The 16,288-nt window shown below is 33.6% G+C and overlaps 4 protein-coding genes across 6 annotated transcripts in view; 2 read left to right on the top strand and 2 right to left on the bottom strand.

The window, feature by feature from the left end:
- Positions 1 to 1,971, bottom strand: part of LOC104702923 (eukaryotic translation initiation factor-like) — a gene marked incomplete in the record, with an annotated part of 4,138 nt that extends 2,167 nt beyond the window's left edge. The window contains 7 exon segments of the mRNA XM_019228172.1: positions 38 to 388; positions 481 to 568; positions 663 to 760; positions 854 to 985; positions 1,078 to 1,179; positions 1,276 to 1,335; positions 1,604 to 1,971. Coding sequence (XP_019083717.1) covers positions 38 to 388; positions 481 to 568; positions 663 to 760; positions 854 to 985; positions 1,078 to 1,179; positions 1,276 to 1,335; positions 1,604 to 1,753 — 981 coding nt within the window.
- LOC104702926 (translation initiation factor IF-3) lies at positions 2,870 to 5,061 on the top strand. Of its 3 annotated transcripts, none has more exons than XM_010418848.2 (10): positions 2,870 to 3,236; positions 3,325 to 3,364; positions 3,446 to 3,505; positions 3,582 to 3,634; positions 3,735 to 3,784; positions 3,886 to 3,919; positions 4,017 to 4,089; positions 4,176 to 4,268; positions 4,360 to 4,565; positions 4,974 to 5,061. In XM_010418848.2, the coding sequence occupies exons 1-9, from the start codon at positions 2,938 to 2,940 to the stop codon at positions 4,555 to 4,557; spliced, it is 900 nt and encodes a 299-aa protein (XP_010417150.1). In that variant the 5' UTR covers positions 2,870 to 2,937; the 3' UTR covers positions 4,558 to 4,565; positions 4,974 to 5,061. The 3 variants fall into 3 exon arrangements, with proteins under 3 accessions (XP_010417150.1, XP_010417151.1, XP_010417148.1); XM_010418849.2 differs by having other exon boundaries at positions 4,980 to 4,989; XM_010418846.2 differs by lacking the exon at positions 4,974 to 5,061 and having other exon boundaries at positions 4,360 to 4,748.
- On the bottom strand, positions 4,906 to 9,041 carry LOC104702924 (QWRF motif-containing protein 4-like). The gene is made up of 6 exons (XM_010418843.1): positions 8,818 to 9,041; positions 5,968 to 7,375; positions 5,727 to 5,846; positions 5,530 to 5,646; positions 5,247 to 5,450; positions 4,906 to 5,172 (listed from the first exon to the last, which is right to left on the bottom strand). Exons 2-6 carry the CDS (start codon positions 7,294 to 7,296, stop codon positions 5,062 to 5,064), a joined length of 1,881 nt encoding a protein of 626 aa, XP_010417145.1. The 5' UTR covers positions 7,297 to 7,375; positions 8,818 to 9,041; the 3' UTR covers positions 4,906 to 5,061.
- On the top strand, positions 13,910 to 15,735 carry LOC104702927 (50S ribosomal protein L35, chloroplastic). The gene is made up of 3 exons (XM_010418850.1): positions 13,910 to 14,237; positions 14,528 to 14,644; positions 15,428 to 15,735. Exons 1-3 carry the CDS (start codon positions 13,995 to 13,997, stop codon positions 15,503 to 15,505), a joined length of 438 nt encoding a protein of 145 aa, XP_010417152.1. The 5' UTR covers positions 13,910 to 13,994; the 3' UTR covers positions 15,506 to 15,735.

Consider the following 16,288-nt stretch of genomic DNA (forward strand, 5'->3'; position numbering starts at 1 on the left):
GGGGGGGGGGGGGAGGGGGGGGGGTCATTATACATACTTGGACAATGTGATGAGTTATCTTATCAGGCACCATCTTTTGCTTGAGAAGTTCACCAATTAGACGAATATTTCCAAGTGTCCGGAGCTTCACCATTCTCTCCTTATCCATTCTTTCCATTTCTTGGTCTGGATTAGTCATCTTTCTAATTTCTTCCTTCAATGCAGTGGCACCCTCAAACGCCTCTTGGCAATTATTTAAAAGGAGTCTTTTAAAAGTCACTTCTTTGCCACCAGGTTCCTCAGGTGGAAACGAAGGAAGCTTTCCGTTAATATCAAAACACAAACGAGCGTACATCTCGCAGAAGGTCGGCTGCAGTATAGCATTCTCAAAAATCAGCTGTATCACTCCCTGCAATTAAAGGTAAAGAGCAAATCAATACCATGAAGAGAGAGAGAACCACAACAGAAGAGCAAATCAGGATTTTTTTTTAAAAAACAAACCTTTAGGATGTCAGCAGAAGTGATGCCAGCATCAATCAATTGACCTTTAAGAAGCTCGTACTTCTCCGGGGTAAGCTTGTTCAGAATACTGCATAGAAATCATAATCAGTCAGAATATAACATTACAATTAACTTCAAGGACAAAAGCTAAAAAGACTAATATTAGTTTGTTGACAATATACCCTTTCACGTTCTTGAGGACTCGGTCTTTATCTGAAAGAGCTCCTCTTTTAGCTGACCATGGGACTTCTGCTTTCACCAGCACAGGGGCAGGACCAGACTGTTTCACAAGATCATCATCACGTTAGCAAGAAGAGAAAACTAGTAAAAACAGCATGCCAACAACAAGTAACAAGTGACGGAAAAAACATACCCATTGAGATGTATTTTTAGCTTCACGAGAGTCGTCTCTTAACCATTCTTTACCAGAGGTTGGAACTTGCACACGACTATGCCAGTCACGGGTATCAGGCTGGGAATAACGATTCTGTGGCTGATTTGTTGGCTGATAAGAACCAAAAACAAGAATCTGATTTAGCCAAAAACAAGATTCTTCAAAAAAAATACAAAACAGAAAGATCACACAAACAGACTTACTTTACTCTCGGCTGCACGATTCCCCCAACTCTGATCTTCGCCAAAAAGCTCAACTGCAATTTCCTTACAGCGTCTCAGGATATCATCAGAGACTTGAACAGACTGCTATTGAGAAAAACATAACGATGAGTGATTTGATTCACAAGGGATAGAAACACAAAGCCAAGTTAACATCAGAAATAGAGTTAAAGTTAATACCTGTTTGACCTGTAGCAACTGGTCTCGGCTAAACTGCACACGTTCACCAGAATTTTCTCTCTACGAAAAACAAAACAAATAATATTTCAATTACACAACATAAAGTATCAATCTTTGTCCCACATTCAAATTTCAACAATCGTAAGAAAAAAAGAAAAAAAAAAACCCAAAAAGATCCAAACTTTTTTTCATAATTCGATTCATAATCACGGAAACGAATCAAACCCTACAATCATACAGCTTGTTCAAACTCAAACTCGCGGAAAAAAACAAACCCATGAAATCAAAATTGAAGAAAAACAGAGGATTTTGATTTGGTGAATTTTACCTTGACGGGAATAAGGGTTTCTCCGGTAGCACCGCCATTGGTAAGATCAAAGGAGGAAGAGGAGCTAAAGCGAGGAACGAAAAGCCTTTTTCCACCGCCGCCACCGCCGGGTCTCAAGCTCAAAATCGATGGTTCACCTTGTTGTTGCATTACTCTGTTTTCTCTGTTCGCGATTAGGAAGATTCAATAAAAAAAATATAAAATAAAAAGAGAAGTGATTTTTTTTTTGTGTGCAGATAGATAGATAGATAGATAGAGGAGAGCTATATAGTGTTTATATATATATGTATTGACGGTAGAGAAAGATTAAAGAATCACTCCGTTTCCTTTTTGTTTTTGGAAGCTGTGTGTTCTGTATTTTTTTTTGCCCTAATTTCCTCTTTTTTTTTTTTTTTTCTTTTCTTTTCCTTTATATTTCTCACGTGTAAAATTGTACTGTTAATTACGAAAATATCCTCTATTTATCATTATTTTGTTTTTGGGAAAAAAATTTAAAATTAATGGAAAAATCTCTGACCAAAAGAAAAAAAATAAAGTTGAAGAAAAATCTTGTAAGATATAAAGACTTAAGATTGATGAATTTATTGCATTTTTATCAAAATGTAAATCTACTATTATTAAAAATGTATTTGGCATGGGTCTCGCATGAGTAAAACTGTAAAAGTCAATTAATACTCAAAAGATTATCTCTAGCTATTAATTTTTTTTTTTTTTTTTTGGGTAAAAGCTATTAAAAGTTTGTAACATTTAAGCTTATATGTTTGTGAATTTATATGTACTTCTCCACAATTACACATCTATATAATTAATTATAATAATAGTTGATTTATGACATGATAAGTAATTTTTTGAAATTTTTTTGAATTCTTTTATAAAGAATAATTAACTTTTGTTCTTCTCCCTTTTAGAACTAGGAATATCATATTCCTAAAAACTAAAAAGGGTAAAAATTGGTGAGAGGACAAAATTGGAATTTAATAGATGAATGTCACACAAGACACAAGTCACACAATTAAAATCATAACTTTCGTTCTTCCGAGATTTAAAATCATGCGGAGAAATTATGGAGAAAAGAAAAAAAAACTCTTTTTAATCCTGTCGTAATAATACACTAAAGGATTAAGGAACAATGATATCCGATTGCTACATAAATATTGAGCCCTTTCTTTTTTAAATTGGTCCAGTAAAAGCCCATTAATAAAACACCGTCGTTTGGTTTCCAGCACGAACTTGTTAAACGACGTAGTTCAATCTCATGGCTTTTTTTTTTTTCTTTGGCTTCTGGATAAGAGCTTCGTGCAGCTGCGAAGGTTTTGAAGTGAAGAAGAAGCGCCATGGTTGGGGGGATTACCAGCACCGTCGGATTCAACGCCGTTTTCGCCGGAATCACCAAAACGTTGTCGTCGCATTCACTATCCTCCGTCGATTCCAAGCTCTGTGGTCTTCGTCTCTCCAAAACCGAACTGTCTTTCGCTAATCTCACTCCTTCTCCTCGCCGTGGCTTCACCGTCACTTGCCGTTTAGGAGGTGGTGGTGGTGGAGGCGGAGGAGGTTATCGTTTCTCTGGAGACTCGAGGCGAGGTAGGCCGAAAGAAGCAGAAGTTGATGAAGCGCTTGATATCGCCTCAATTAGGTAAGAAGGTTTCATTAGCCTAATTGTGAAATTTTCTTTGATGATTCGAATTTTTTTTGATGGTATTGTTGCTGTTGTGTTTGAGTAGGTCAGCTACTGTTAGGCTTATTGATGAAAAACAGAACATGGTAAATGTGACTTCAATCTCTTGATTCTGCAAAAAAAAAAAAATAGACTCATAAATGTCCAGTTTGTATTGCTCTCTGTAGCTTGGTTTAGTATCTAAAGACGAAGCTGTTCGAATGGCTGATGATGCTGAGCTTGATCTGGTATGTATTTCCATTGAAATGTTTTAGTGTAACTAAAACCAACCAACTAAAATTGATAGATTGTGTTGGTTATTAGGTGATATTATCACCTGATGCAGATCCCCCGGCTGTTAAAATGATGGACTACAGGTGAGTTTCTAAATATGTATTGAAATTGTCTCCTTGTAGAGATATACCAAGCTGTGCTGTTGTATTACCGGTGATGATGCTTTCTGTTTTGCTTTATCAGTAAATACAGATACGAACAGCAAAAGAAGAAAAAAGATCAGCAAAAGAAAAGTAGTGACTGTTCCTCTCTCCCTCTTTAGTTTCAGAGTTGGAAATGAGATGCTTAAAAGAGCTTATGTGTTTTTTTTTTTCCTTGTGTTTCTTCATATCAGCCACTCGCATGGACTTAAAAGAGCTTAAAATGGGGTACGGCTTTTTGTTTTTTGTTTGTGATGTTGCAAATGTAAGTTTTAAGAACTGAATCTTCTCAAAGGTTACCACTTTTTTTTTTTTCTTCCGACAGTTATAACATTGATCAGCATGATTATTCTGTTCGTCTAAGAGCTGCCCAAAAGTTCTTGCAAGACGGTGACAAGGTTTGTTCCCATAATCTTCATAAGCTGCGAGAGTTCTGTCTAAGCTGAATGTGTTTTTGTTTATGCACTACTTGTAATGCACACAGGTTAAGGTGATTGTGAGCATGAAAGGACGAGAAAACGAGTTCAGAAATATCGCTATTGAACTCCTCAGACGTTTTCAAACCGAAATAGGGGAGGTAACATGTTCTTTATCCTCATGTTCCTAATAAATGTGAAATTGTCTGTAAAATGAATGGTGAGTCACTGAAACTTGTCTCGGATCTGTAGCTTGCGACTGAAGAGAGCAAAAACTTCAGGGATAGAAACTTGTTCATTATCTTGGTACCAAACAAGGAGATGATTCGGAAACCACAAGAACCAGCCTCAAGAAAGAAGAAAAAACAACCGGAAGGCGAAGTTTCGGCTGCAGAAATAACGGTTGCAGAAACAACGGCTGAGCCTCTACAGATCGAATCTGAAGTTTAAATTTTGTGGTAAGGATTTTGAGAGCTAAAGTAAAGTTTTGTATATTTACTTTTCTACCATGTCTCAAGAGCGTCAAGAGCTGTATAACAGATAGAATTAGTCCTATTTGAATGATGTTCTTCGTTTGTAGATCTCTAATCATTTTTTGTATAATTTTCATCATAGTTGATTCATACAGAAGTGTACTTGTTTAACCAAGCTTATAACCTAATTGCTTACATGACAGAAACTAGATAAAGTCCGATCAAATCATATTTTGAGTTTAATATTTTGTGTGAAAATGTAATTTATTTGAGTACTAAACTAACAGAGATTATATATTAACCTAAAACTGAGGTTACATGTGAATATTTAAATTGCATTTTCTTCATTGGTTAAACCCTCTCTAATCTTCTTCACATCTTTTTTCCTACAAGTAAAAGACAAAATGGAGAAAGATGATGGCAGTAGAAAATGCAAGCCAAAAAGAGCGATTTACAAGTTATTCTTTGAAGTGTGTGGTTGTTACGGCCATGGAAACTTGCTTAATGGCAACGATGGAGACTCTGCATCATCTCTTACTTCTTCTTCTTGCTTCTTTTGTATCAGATGGGTCTTGAGGCTACTCTCTTCTATCTGTATCATACAAAGCAAAACTCGGTTTAACGTGTTGACCCATAGATTCTTGGATTTGTGTTTTGATTTGTTACCTCCATGTCTGCGGTTGATGCCAAGAGATCTTCACATTTGTCAAGCAAAAAGTTCTCTTTTGCTACTGTAACAGCAAGATCGGAAATAACCTTATTCATCTCCTCTGTTTGCGAGTGTAAAGACCAGATGGATGATCCCATACTCTGCATAACATCAAGAGCTGAGGACATAGCCAACTTTAGAGATCCAAGGTCCGCCACCGCCTGTGATCACAAGAGCTTTACTAAATCAGAACTCGATTCTTGGTCTTTTCGATCACTGTGAAGAGGTGAGAAACCATACCTTTGTTCCTCCTGTCAGTGGAAGCCTGAGAGTATTTGCTTCCAAGTCTCCAATGGCACCAGCTAAAGAACTAATGTGTTCTCTCTCAAGTGTTGCCCAATCCTCAAGGCATACCATCTGCACAAATACTTATGAGGATACCTTTAGATCATGAAGATGATAATTTGATGAACACTAGAGGAAGTGAAGATACATACCTGATCATTTAAGATGGATTCAAGCTTCATTTCTAGCTTCAGCTGTTGGAGGCAAATTCTTTGGTTCGTCACATGATCTCGTAGGTCTGAAGTTGCATGCCAGACATTGTATAGTGTTTCCTGTAACCTCAAGATTGTTAAAAACAGAGGAAGGTACACTTGTACAATGTCACTCTAACTATAGATTTGGAATTTGAAGCTTAAAATTGATACAATGTTTCCAGTTTGTGTATATTGGTACCTCAGCAATTAAGCTTTGAATGTAGCTTACTCCCTCAGCTCGAGCATTTGCAAACCGCCACTGTGAATATCTATTATAGAGTAACCGCAGCTGATGAACATCATCAATATAAGTTGCCTTTTTCCCTTTCTTGACATCCGCAATGAAGCTAAGAACCGAGGTTGTGTTGCTACTCGATTGTGCGGTTTGTCTTATCCGAGATGGACTTACACCTCGTGGTGGTGGTGTAGACGATCTCACACAAGAGAAACTTTCCACTCTTGAAGGACTCAATCCTCTCAAGGGACTCACTCCTCTTGAAGGACTCAAGCCTCGAGAATTAGAGGATGATGATGAAAATGAGGATCTGCTCGGTGAAGCAGTGCGTGAACCAGGAGCAGACAATGGGTGCAACCTAGCTAAGGTTGTTCTATCTAATGAACTTGCAGACAAAAGCTTGAGAGACTCACAACTACTACTATCTTCTGAAGTTGTTGGAGACAAAATTTCTTGTCCACCATTTTCATAACAGGACAACAACCTTGTTGTGTCACTAGAAGACTTAAGCAGTGGTTTAGAGATTTTATTAGATAAAGGCAATGACATTCTCCTGATAGATTTATCGTCAAGATCCAAGCTTCTGTTCATAGGATTTGATGATGTAATCTTCCCACTAATTCGACTCGGCCATCGATGTTGTTCTATTATCTTACTATGAGAACCATCCACAGGTTTTGAATTCTCTGATTGTCCAGCAGACATAGTCTTCCCCTTCAATGGACTTCTTTTTCTCTCAGGCGTATGTTTCCTTGAGAGAGATGTTGTCTCACTCTGCTGCTTATGCGCTATATTCGAAGAAGACGGTCTCAATGTCCGATCATTCGAAGAAGTAACAAGCGGTTTCTCCTTCTTACTAACAGGAACTGAGACTGAATCAGACTGAAAAGAAACACTAAGGCTTCTCATAGTAGAAGGCCATAAGCTTTCAGGTAAACGACCAGTAGGTAGTCTCTTAGAAGAAACCGGTAAATCTATAGATACATCACTAACCGGTGTGGAAGGAGTCGTTCTTGGCGTGGAAGGGCTACGTTTCCTTTCCGCTGAAACCGCTCTTTTCGATAAAGATTGAGAGGTTGAAGAAGGCACAGTCCTCGTGACATTAGGCGAAGGACATCTTCGAGTTTTAGTAGGAGTCGGTGATCTGTATCTTGAACTAACCTCCATTGTTCTAGCACGGCGCGTGACAGAAACTGCATTGTTCTTCTCAGCTGGAACAAGAGGCGGTCTTGTAGTATCAGATTGCTGCTGCTTCGCCATTGCTGTTTTCTTGAAACCATATACCACTTCCATTCAAACTAAGCATAAACCAACTTGCATTGATTGGATTTATAAGCTAAATGCCTCTCTCATTGTAGACACTTCTTTTATTCTGCCAAAAAGGAAGATACCTTACAGATGAGCAAGATGGAGCAAAAGCAGAGAATAATATTTTAAAGACAACCCAGATGATAAAAAGAAAGATAAAGATTAAATCTTTACAACAGAGACACAGATCAAGAAACCTTTAAAGACTACCCAAAGTCTAAGAAAGAGAAAAAAAGAAAGGTAAGATCTTAAGGTGTTTAATGATCAAGAAGCCAAAACAGATCAAGACATGGAGATTGAAAAAAGACAACCCTTGGTCCTTGGGACAAAGCTGACCAATTTCAAATCACCATAAAGCAAGTTAGGTCCCAAAAGAAAAAGGGGACAACAAGAACAAGCTGAGACCTAGTAGTTAAAGAGATAAGAAATTTGTGCCTAACTAGGTAGGACTATAACAAAGGCAGGTCTAGTACTAGTACTAGTACTAGTAAATAGAGTTTAATTTTGCTGCACTTTACACAGTTTCAGAGATATTCTTGATTTCAATCAAAGACTTTATTTTACAAAACCTTCTGAGCAAAAATACAAATCTTTTTCAGTGTCATTGTCACGGGTGTGCCATGGTCGGATGGGCTGGAAGAAAAAAATTAATGGGAGATTTCACAATTCACAGACTCACCTTTCTTTCTTTCTTCTTCTTCCACCACATCAAACAATCAAAATCTCAAAGTTAACAAAAAGAAGTTTCCTTTATTAGCTCTCTTAAGGTTTTTTTTTATTAATCAAGAAACAGTTTTTATTATAATAATGCTGCTAATGAGTTATATAATTAACAATTAGCACAAAATAAAATGGAGATTTTGCAGATTCATCTGTTTCCTATATGGGAAGAGACAAAGAGGACCACGTGTATGGAAGAATCAGTGTCTCTACTCTCAGATAAAAATGGTGATATATTTTTTTTTTTTGCAGTGACAAATAATGCAGATGAAAGTAGCAAAACAATCGGGTGATTAATATATAGTTTATGTTTTGACCATTTGAGAGAAAAAAAAAACTTGAAATGTATCTTGGGAAAATAAAGCTCGTGAAACAATAAAATTTGGGATTCGAAATGAGAAGAATACAATTTGTTTTTTTGTCTGTGAGTGAACCACGACTTGTGTCTCTAATAGAGCAGACAAGTTTTATCGATCAAAACTATTTTTGGAATTTATTAAGTAATTTTGCAAAGATCTTAAAACTTTTGTTCTTGGCTTTCTTCATTAAAATCTCTATAAAACACCAGAAACTGATACAAGAATTAACATTGTCGCACAATAAATTAGTTTTGAATCAAATTAATCAACAAAACATCATTTTTAGTATTTGTCTCAGACTGAACGAACACTCAAGAAACAAAAAATTAGGGTTTCTAATTTTGATCAAAACCAAAACAGGTTACAAAAATAAAATAAAAACAAATCAATATAATAAATTCGACGTGGGAAACTCGGGATTTCTAACCTGGTGAAGAAGGCTTGATGCACAAGTAATCAAACCCCAGAACTTGTTCTATCTTCGACAATTTTCGGTTTTTGAAGCTCGTAAAGACACAAGAGAAACAGAGGAAGTTTTGTTTTGAATTTTTCTTTCTCTTTTTTGTTTTTCGGGTTACTGCTGGCATTGTATATGGATCGTTGACAAGACCTTGCTATATTCAAATTTTCAACTTATGTTTATTAGTATTTATTTTGAGTAACCCGTTAAGAGAAAATGTTAGTTTTTAATCTTTTTATATAGTACAAATTAAATCATCGACCCTACACAACATCGTATGATGATAGTGATTGTCACTTTGTCAAATGTTAATTTTTTTTTTTTTTCAATAATGGGCCAACTCGCCGGCCCATTAGCCAAATCCCTATATTCATAGGGAGTGGGATTCGATCCCGGGTGTGATGGTACCTTGTGCATTAAGAATTTACCATTGATCACTGCACTAAGATCACTTCACATCAAATGTTAATTTTTAAGTGATTACTTTTCCAAGTGTTGATTTATTATAGGGTAATATTAGTGAATACCATAATTTTGGAAAAAAATTAAGTAAATACCACATTGTCAGAAAAGTTTGGTAACTACCATTTTCAAGAGAAGGGAAAAATCAAAATTGCCCTTAAACAAAAGACAAAAGTAAAACAACATATTGCTATTTATGAAAAAAAACATGTGAGTTAACAAAAATATAAGTATATACTAAAACAAAAAGCGTATCATTTAAAGAAAAAAGTGTTTTCATATTAAAAATCGTGTTTTCAAACAAAAGCATATGTAATCTTCATAAATAATGTGTAATTTAAGAAAATAGATTATTAAAGAGAGAGATATTATGTTGTTACGTGTAATTTGATAAAGTAGCGTGTTATCACGTGTAATTTGATAAAATAGCGTGTTACAAAACAAAATACCATGAATTAATCAAAAATACACGACGACGGAAATTGAAATTCAAAAACATATAATGAGATATCTTCTGCAATTTGAGTGGATATAAGAGCATGAGGGAAGAGAAGAGAGAGAAAGAGTAATAGAGAAAGCTGAAAGAGAGAGAATGCATGAGAGGGAGAGAGTTTGTTGTTTATGTGAAAAAAATGACACCGTATTTAAAAAAAACATGTAATATATGAAATGAATATAAGTGTAATTGTATTTGAAGAGAGAGAAGTCTCTGACAAACACTGTATAATTGTGGTATTTTCTTAATTATGTTTTGTTTTTGTGGTATGTAGTGCATATTTTCTTTATTATACAAGCAGTTTTTTTAATATAAAAAGGGAGATTAATATGAAAAAAATGATAAGAAAGGTATATCATTTTGTAACAGTTTTAAAATTTAACATATTTTTTTTTTTGGTAAGAATTATAAAATTTAACATATTGAAGATAGAATTCCGCTATTTTGTTTTTGACCATTTCTAGTATTCTTTAAGTTTGTAGATTAAAAAAAGTGATCTCATTATACATTATGAATGTAACAAGTTAAAAAGTAGTAATCTACTAATACTAGTTTTCAGTATCATCCTATGATAATTTGGTGAAAATTTATTCAGCTCATATACTAGTAAAACTAGTCCGGGGATGGATTCACATATCCGGAATTTTTGACTATCATACCCATAATATTGCACATATTTTTCTTAATAATATTTCCTCTATATTAATTTAAGTGTCATTCATGCTTTTTAATATAAACTAAGAACAAAATGTTGTATAAATTTATCTATTGGTCAATACATTAAGTAAGAATTAAACTTGATTTTTTTAACAAAAATTTGGATTGAACTCTAAATCGATGTTTACACTGAAACGTTTTTTTTAATAAGTATTGGACTAATTTATGGAGGAAACAAATTGCAGAAATCTAGCATAGATTCATGTATGTTTGAGATACTCAACAAACGGTTTTTTTATTTAATGATCGTACAAATTTATAGTAGTTGATTATATACACTGATAATTAGTAGTCTAAAAAACGTTTTAACTTAATTATTTTCAATATATACAAACTAATTAGACCTACTGTATTTTGTCTTAAACAATCAAACAACATAGGATTCCACCACTGAAACAAAATTCTTGAATTCTTTTGTTAGCAAAAAAGGTTTTTAATTTCTTTCCTGTTACTCTTCTTAAGTGGAGAGAAAGAAATTAATTCGTCTCCTTTACGGTTTAAATAATTTGTTTCTCTTACTTTTTCATCCCACTATTTTTACTCTATATCAGTCACCAAATCAAACCCACGGTTAAAAGTGTTTTAAGAAAATATGCAGAGGTATATGAACAGCGATCATAACCTTATTTATTCATATATGTTGATGTAGCAAAACATAAATGTTGATGTGTATAGGGAAAGAGAACATATATAAGAAGAAAGATCAATAAGAATTGAGGTACAAGTGTAGAAATGGGAATTTCAGAAAATAAAACCAAAAACACTAATGACACACTAGCATTAATTACATGTACAAACTCATAAGTAAAACACGAGCTTACCTAACCGCACTATAACGAAATTGCGTAAGAGTGATAACGACGCTATGTAATGTAACGAAGTAATGTACATATATAGGATATAGCCAAACAAACTAAGTAATGTATTCAGCCACAAAAAGACTAATGTATGATAATGATTGTTGTAGAAAAAAATGTGTATAAGAGAATAATTAATTTTGTCCAAAAATAAAAGAAAAAAGAGAATACTTACTCATATTATTGAAAATATCACAAATTTAAAATGCCGAAAGTGAAAGATAAGTTAAATTACTCTACATTGTTTTTGGCGTATGGTGTTGTTAAGTATATAAGCAAAGGAAAGACCAAATGATGAGCATTCATGTGCTTAGCATGATTATATTGTGACCACCATTTTATTGCATATGCCATGCTTCTCCTATGTTTCCATCCCTTTTCTCTTAAGTTATTGGATTTAGTTTTTGTCATTCACAATATCATTCAAAAATAGATCATACAATAATCCTTATTGAATGCTAATTTATTATAAACCTTTTGCTAGATCACCAAATTTCACAATTTTAACTATTGATTACATATAATAACAGATGCCTTTTATAATTTTTTGTACATACCAAATTTTACTTTCATTACGATTCGACCATCAACTTTTTTTTTTTTTTTCAACAAAAGATTAGTTCAAACGAGCCAATTGGGTGGGAAATTGTTTATAAACAAAACATGATGCGGATAAACACGTGCCAGAGAATCTGCACTTACATTTGCACTTCTAGAGATAAAAGATAAAGAGAAGGATGAAAATTCTTCCTTGTCAGTCTTGATGTCGTCAAGATACGCCGAAAAAGCTGGCCAGTCCGCAGGAGAAGACACCATCTTCACCAAATCTGATTCGGCCATCAGCTATCTTTAATTGAATGCAAAATTATTAAAATATCTATCTGCTAGATAACCAAATTTTCTAGCAAAACTAGCATATTATATATATATAGCAAAATCATAAATAAATTGTATGTTTTTTTGTGAGTGTAATTAATACATACAGTATAATATCATGTAAAATAATGTGTGATAGAGATAATATAATAAGATATCTATTGAAAAATGTTCTTAAAAAAACACATTATAGTTGAACCCTCTTATTACGATTGACCCATTTGCTATATTTGCAAATAAGAGGGTGAAATTTCGAACACATCTCAGAACTTTGGTAAAACTAGATCCATTTATTTCGGAATTTAAAATGGTGCATAACTTAAATTAGATATGTCTAATTGGAGGATACATCAATTTTTATATATCCACACTCTGTTCTTTTTTTTGAAAACATCTACTACATTTTTGTTCTTTCTTTTCAATTTTTGAAACACTATAAATTTATTATATCATCTAGGATCATGAAGAAAAGTTTTCAACTCTCGCTTACCATTCTGATTATTTTTACAATTCTTGTTTTAGGTTTGTATTCACGTTTATAGTATGATTTCCATGTATTAAATATAGTTTCTGCTAGAAAATCTTGTTTATCAAAATTCAGTTGACAAAACTTTTTAATTGGATTTTTATTATTTTAATACCAACTCACCTTTCTTGACAAAACAAAAAAAGTATCAATTTAGCCTTTTCTTAAATGTCAAATACATATTTAGTTGTATATATATATATATATATATATAGCGAACCGATTCCGAAATGTATATTTGAAACTTATAAAAGTTATATGATCATATATATTACACAAATGATTTGGAAGTCGCTTTTCCCCTATAAAAATGAATTGGCTAAACAGTTTCTAATTTATTTTCATTGTTATTTTTCTCAACATTAATTCTTTCACTGTTCCATAGATTAACGTTTCGAGAACATGTCCTTTTCATAAATATTGATTTTTTTTTTCTCTTTCTGATTTACTTATGCTTTTATTTACAACAACTTATGTTTTTTAAAATGATGTAATAAATTTGTGTTCTGAAATGTCTAATTTATATTCTCTGAAAATTTCTTTGATGTAGTTAATTCTTCGAAACATTATCTTCTCAGTAAACGAATTAATTAATAGTATAGATTAATTATAAAAATTAAAAGTTTATATTTTAAACATACGACAGGAGTGGTGGGAAAAAACAAGTGTTGGGAAGAAATTAAAATTAAGGGTAAAAACTTTTAAGAATGAAGACCTTTGTCCTCGCCTTCAGTGTGAGCCTACTTGCTTAAAGAAGTATCCGAAAGGAGGCCCTCTTGTGTGCCTGTGCCTTCAATCCCAGGACGAATGAAATGTTTAGGACGAATGAAATGTTTATGCAGTTATTATTGTTAATTTGTTTTATTTACGACAAAATTTGAATTAGTTTTAAAATAAGATCCTTATTTTAGTATGTGTCAATGTTATTATAATCTTTGGATTTCATTGGTTTACTCCTTCCTCTGTTAATTTATGCACACACTCACACACTTCGCCAAGTTTTTGAATTCGAGCAAAACCAACAACAATTCCGGTTTTCAAATCAATCAGATTATCTAAACCGGAATAAACCGGAATTCACATTATCCGTTCAATCTCTTTCTCTCTTAAGCGAAAAGAAGCTTATCTTCTTCATCATCTCTTCTTCCTCAATCGGAGTGAACGAAAAAGATTACAAAAAAAAGTCGCCGAGAGCACAAACCCCCTTATAATGGCTTCTCTCTCTATGGCTTCCGTTAACTTTAGCTTCTGTCATCCTTTACGCTCTTCTTCTCCAAAGGTTTCACTTCGCAGTTCCGTTCAATTCGCGACGAGTCTTGCCTCAACTCATTCCATTTCTGGGCTTCGCGCTGTTTTGCCTCAGAAGATTTCTATCGTTGCTTCTCCCAATTCCCAAAAAGTTCAGTCTTTTACCGTTTTCGCTCATAAGGGCTACAAGTTGAAGACCCACAAGGTCCTTTTCCCCTATCTCTCTCTTTCTCTGCATTTCTGGTTTTTGTTATAGTTGAGCTCAAATTGAAGTGTTTAGCTTCGAAAGTTTTGATTTTTCTTCTGTTCAAATGGTTAGTCTTGTGTCTATTGGTGTATCTCTGGTGAAGTTTGGTATTTACTGAAGCTGTGAACTTAATGTTAGCTTTTAGAAGAGTTTAATTGGTTAAGTAAAGGTGTTTTGCTTATCTTGATTGTTGTCAAGTCTTTTTGTTGAATGAAATTATGATAATGTGTAATGTATTTTGGTGATAGGCGTCAGCGAAGCGGTTCAGGGTGACCGGTAAGGGGAAGATTGTGAGGAGGAGATCTGGGAAGCAGCATTTGTTAGCTAAGAAGAACAACAAGAGGAAACTGCGTCTTTCGAAAATGGTTGGTTTTTCTTTAACAAGGATTGTTGATTGGTGTTTGTTTTGTGTGTGTGAAATGCATTCATCTCTTCAAAGCTTTAGTGTTTAGCTGTTAGTGAGTTTTGTTGATGTTTTATCATTAGGTGTGAATACGGTTTGAAAAGAACGAGCTCTTCTTAGCATAGAATGATAATAGAGCAGACACAAGTTGGTTTCTCTTTAACAAGGAATGTTAATTCTGCAAATTGTTGATGGGTGTTTGTTTTGTATGTGTAAAAATGCATTCATATCTTTCAAGCTTTAGTGATTAGCTGTGTGTGAATACGGTTTGAAAAGAACGAGCTCTGAGCATAGAATGATGATAGAGGAGACTTTAAAACTCATATTTTTCAAGCTAGTTATGAAGTCTGAGACTTAGCTGTAATGTCTTGGTAGTAAATGCATGGTTTCGTTACTCAAAAACACACATTTTTGACTCAAACCGCATCTTTCGTTGTGCATTTGACTCCTTGCATCTCTCTCTGGATATCTTTAAATGAAGATTGAAGCTACTAGCGGAATAATACTATGATATATACAAACCATTGCATTAAGATTCACTGCATTGGCTTCCATTAGAAATGTGATTTACGGAGAGATAAATTAGTTGGCATCAGTTTAATGTTCTGAATCTTCTTAGTGTAAAATCACAAGTCCAAATCGTTACTTTGTTTTGGCTTTGTTTGATTAGCAACTTCACTCCTCTGTTCATTACCCTCTTCTTTTGTACATGTCTTAACTTTGTGTTGTGTCTTCTGTAACACAGACCGAAGTTAACCGGAGCGACTATGACAACGTAATCGGAGCTCTGCCCTACTTGAAAGTCAATCGAAAGGCGACTTAACCAGAGAGCTGGATAGATCCTTTTCTTACCTTTGCATTTCTCATTTTGTAATCTAAGTTGTGGTACTATCCTTTTGTATTGTGTTTATATAATTTGGTCAATGAGTTGATTTTCTTTTTGCATTTTGTCTTCTTTTTTCTTTGTCTCCGCATGACAAAACTATTCCTAAGGTGTAACAGATACATCAGCAAGGAGTTTGGTCATGGATTAATGATTGGGTTGAGAAATCAGATAGACAAGACTTCATATTATTATAATCACACCAATCTCATTCATAAACTCTCAAGTCTCAAACCCAATCTTGTTAAAAGATAAAATTGCGGCTGTGATAGAGACTGTCTAGCTAATGTTGTATTGCTGTGACAATGAGATTTCACTAAAGGATAAGAAAAAAAATATATTTAGTGTGTAAAAGTAATGTTACAAATTATTATGACAATTGTAACAACACTATACTATAAATCTCGGGTAACCTTTTATTATATGAACTAACTAGAATTTGTATTTGCGCATGCGTGGAATTTAATTTAAAATATTTTCTATCAATATAAATTCTTGAGCTCAAATATAATCATTCAAACTTTTGTATATAAATTTTTATAAACACGAAACATATTTTACTAAATGATATAAAACATACATATTGTTGAAGATAATATATTTTTGTTATATTTATTTGCGCGGAATTAAGTTTAATTTTTTTTTTATCATAAAAATCATTGAATATTATATAATCATTTGAAGTTTAAAAGATAAATTTATATAAGCTTCATACTTATTTTA

This window comes from Camelina sativa, chromosome 7 (assembly GCF_000633955.1).
Source record: "Camelina sativa cultivar DH55 chromosome 7, Cs, whole genome shotgun sequence".
NCBI classification, from domain to species: domain Eukaryota; kingdom Viridiplantae; phylum Streptophyta; class Magnoliopsida; order Brassicales; family Brassicaceae; genus Camelina; species Camelina sativa.

What these genes read in the sequence shown, in the direction of transcription:
- LOC104702926 (XM_010418848.2), top strand. Translation starts at nt 2,938, where the DNA reads ATGGTTGGGGGGATTACCAGCACCGTCGGATTCAACGCCGTTTTCGCC. An exon ending in AAAAGATCAGCAAAAGAAAA is followed by an intron (nt 3,785 to 3,885) that starts GTAGTGACTGTT and finishes TCTTCATATCAG; the next exon opens with CCACTCGCATGGACTTAAAA. An exon ending in TCTTGCAAGACGGTGACAAG is followed by an intron (nt 4,090 to 4,175) that starts GTTTGTTCCCAT and finishes TAATGCACACAG; the next exon opens with GTTAAGGTGATTGTGAGCAT.
- LOC104702924 (XM_010418843.1), bottom strand. Translation starts at nt 7,296, where the DNA reads ATGGAAGTGGTATATGGTTTCAAGAAAACAGCAATGGCGAAGCAGCAG. An exon ending in CACTGACAGGAGGAACAAAG is followed by an intron (nt 5,451 to 5,529) that starts GTATGGTTTCTC and finishes TTGTGATCACAG; the next exon opens with GCGGTGGCGGACCTTGGATC. An exon ending in CATCAACCGCAGACATGGAG is followed by an intron (nt 5,173 to 5,246) that starts GTAACAAATCAA and finishes TGTATGATACAG; the next exon opens with ATAGAAGAGAGTAGCCTCAA.
- LOC104702927 (XM_010418850.1), top strand. Translation starts at nt 13,995, where the DNA reads ATGGCTTCTCTCTCTATGGCTTCCGTTAACTTTAGCTTCTGTCATCCT. An exon ending in ACAAGTTGAAGACCCACAAG is followed by an intron (nt 14,238 to 14,527) that starts GTCCTTTTCCCC and finishes TTTTGGTGATAG; the next exon opens with GCGTCAGCGAAGCGGTTCAG. An exon ending in AACTGCGTCTTTCGAAAATG is followed by an intron (nt 14,645 to 15,427) that starts GTTGGTTTTTCT and finishes TCTGTAACACAG; the next exon opens with ACCGAAGTTAACCGGAGCGA.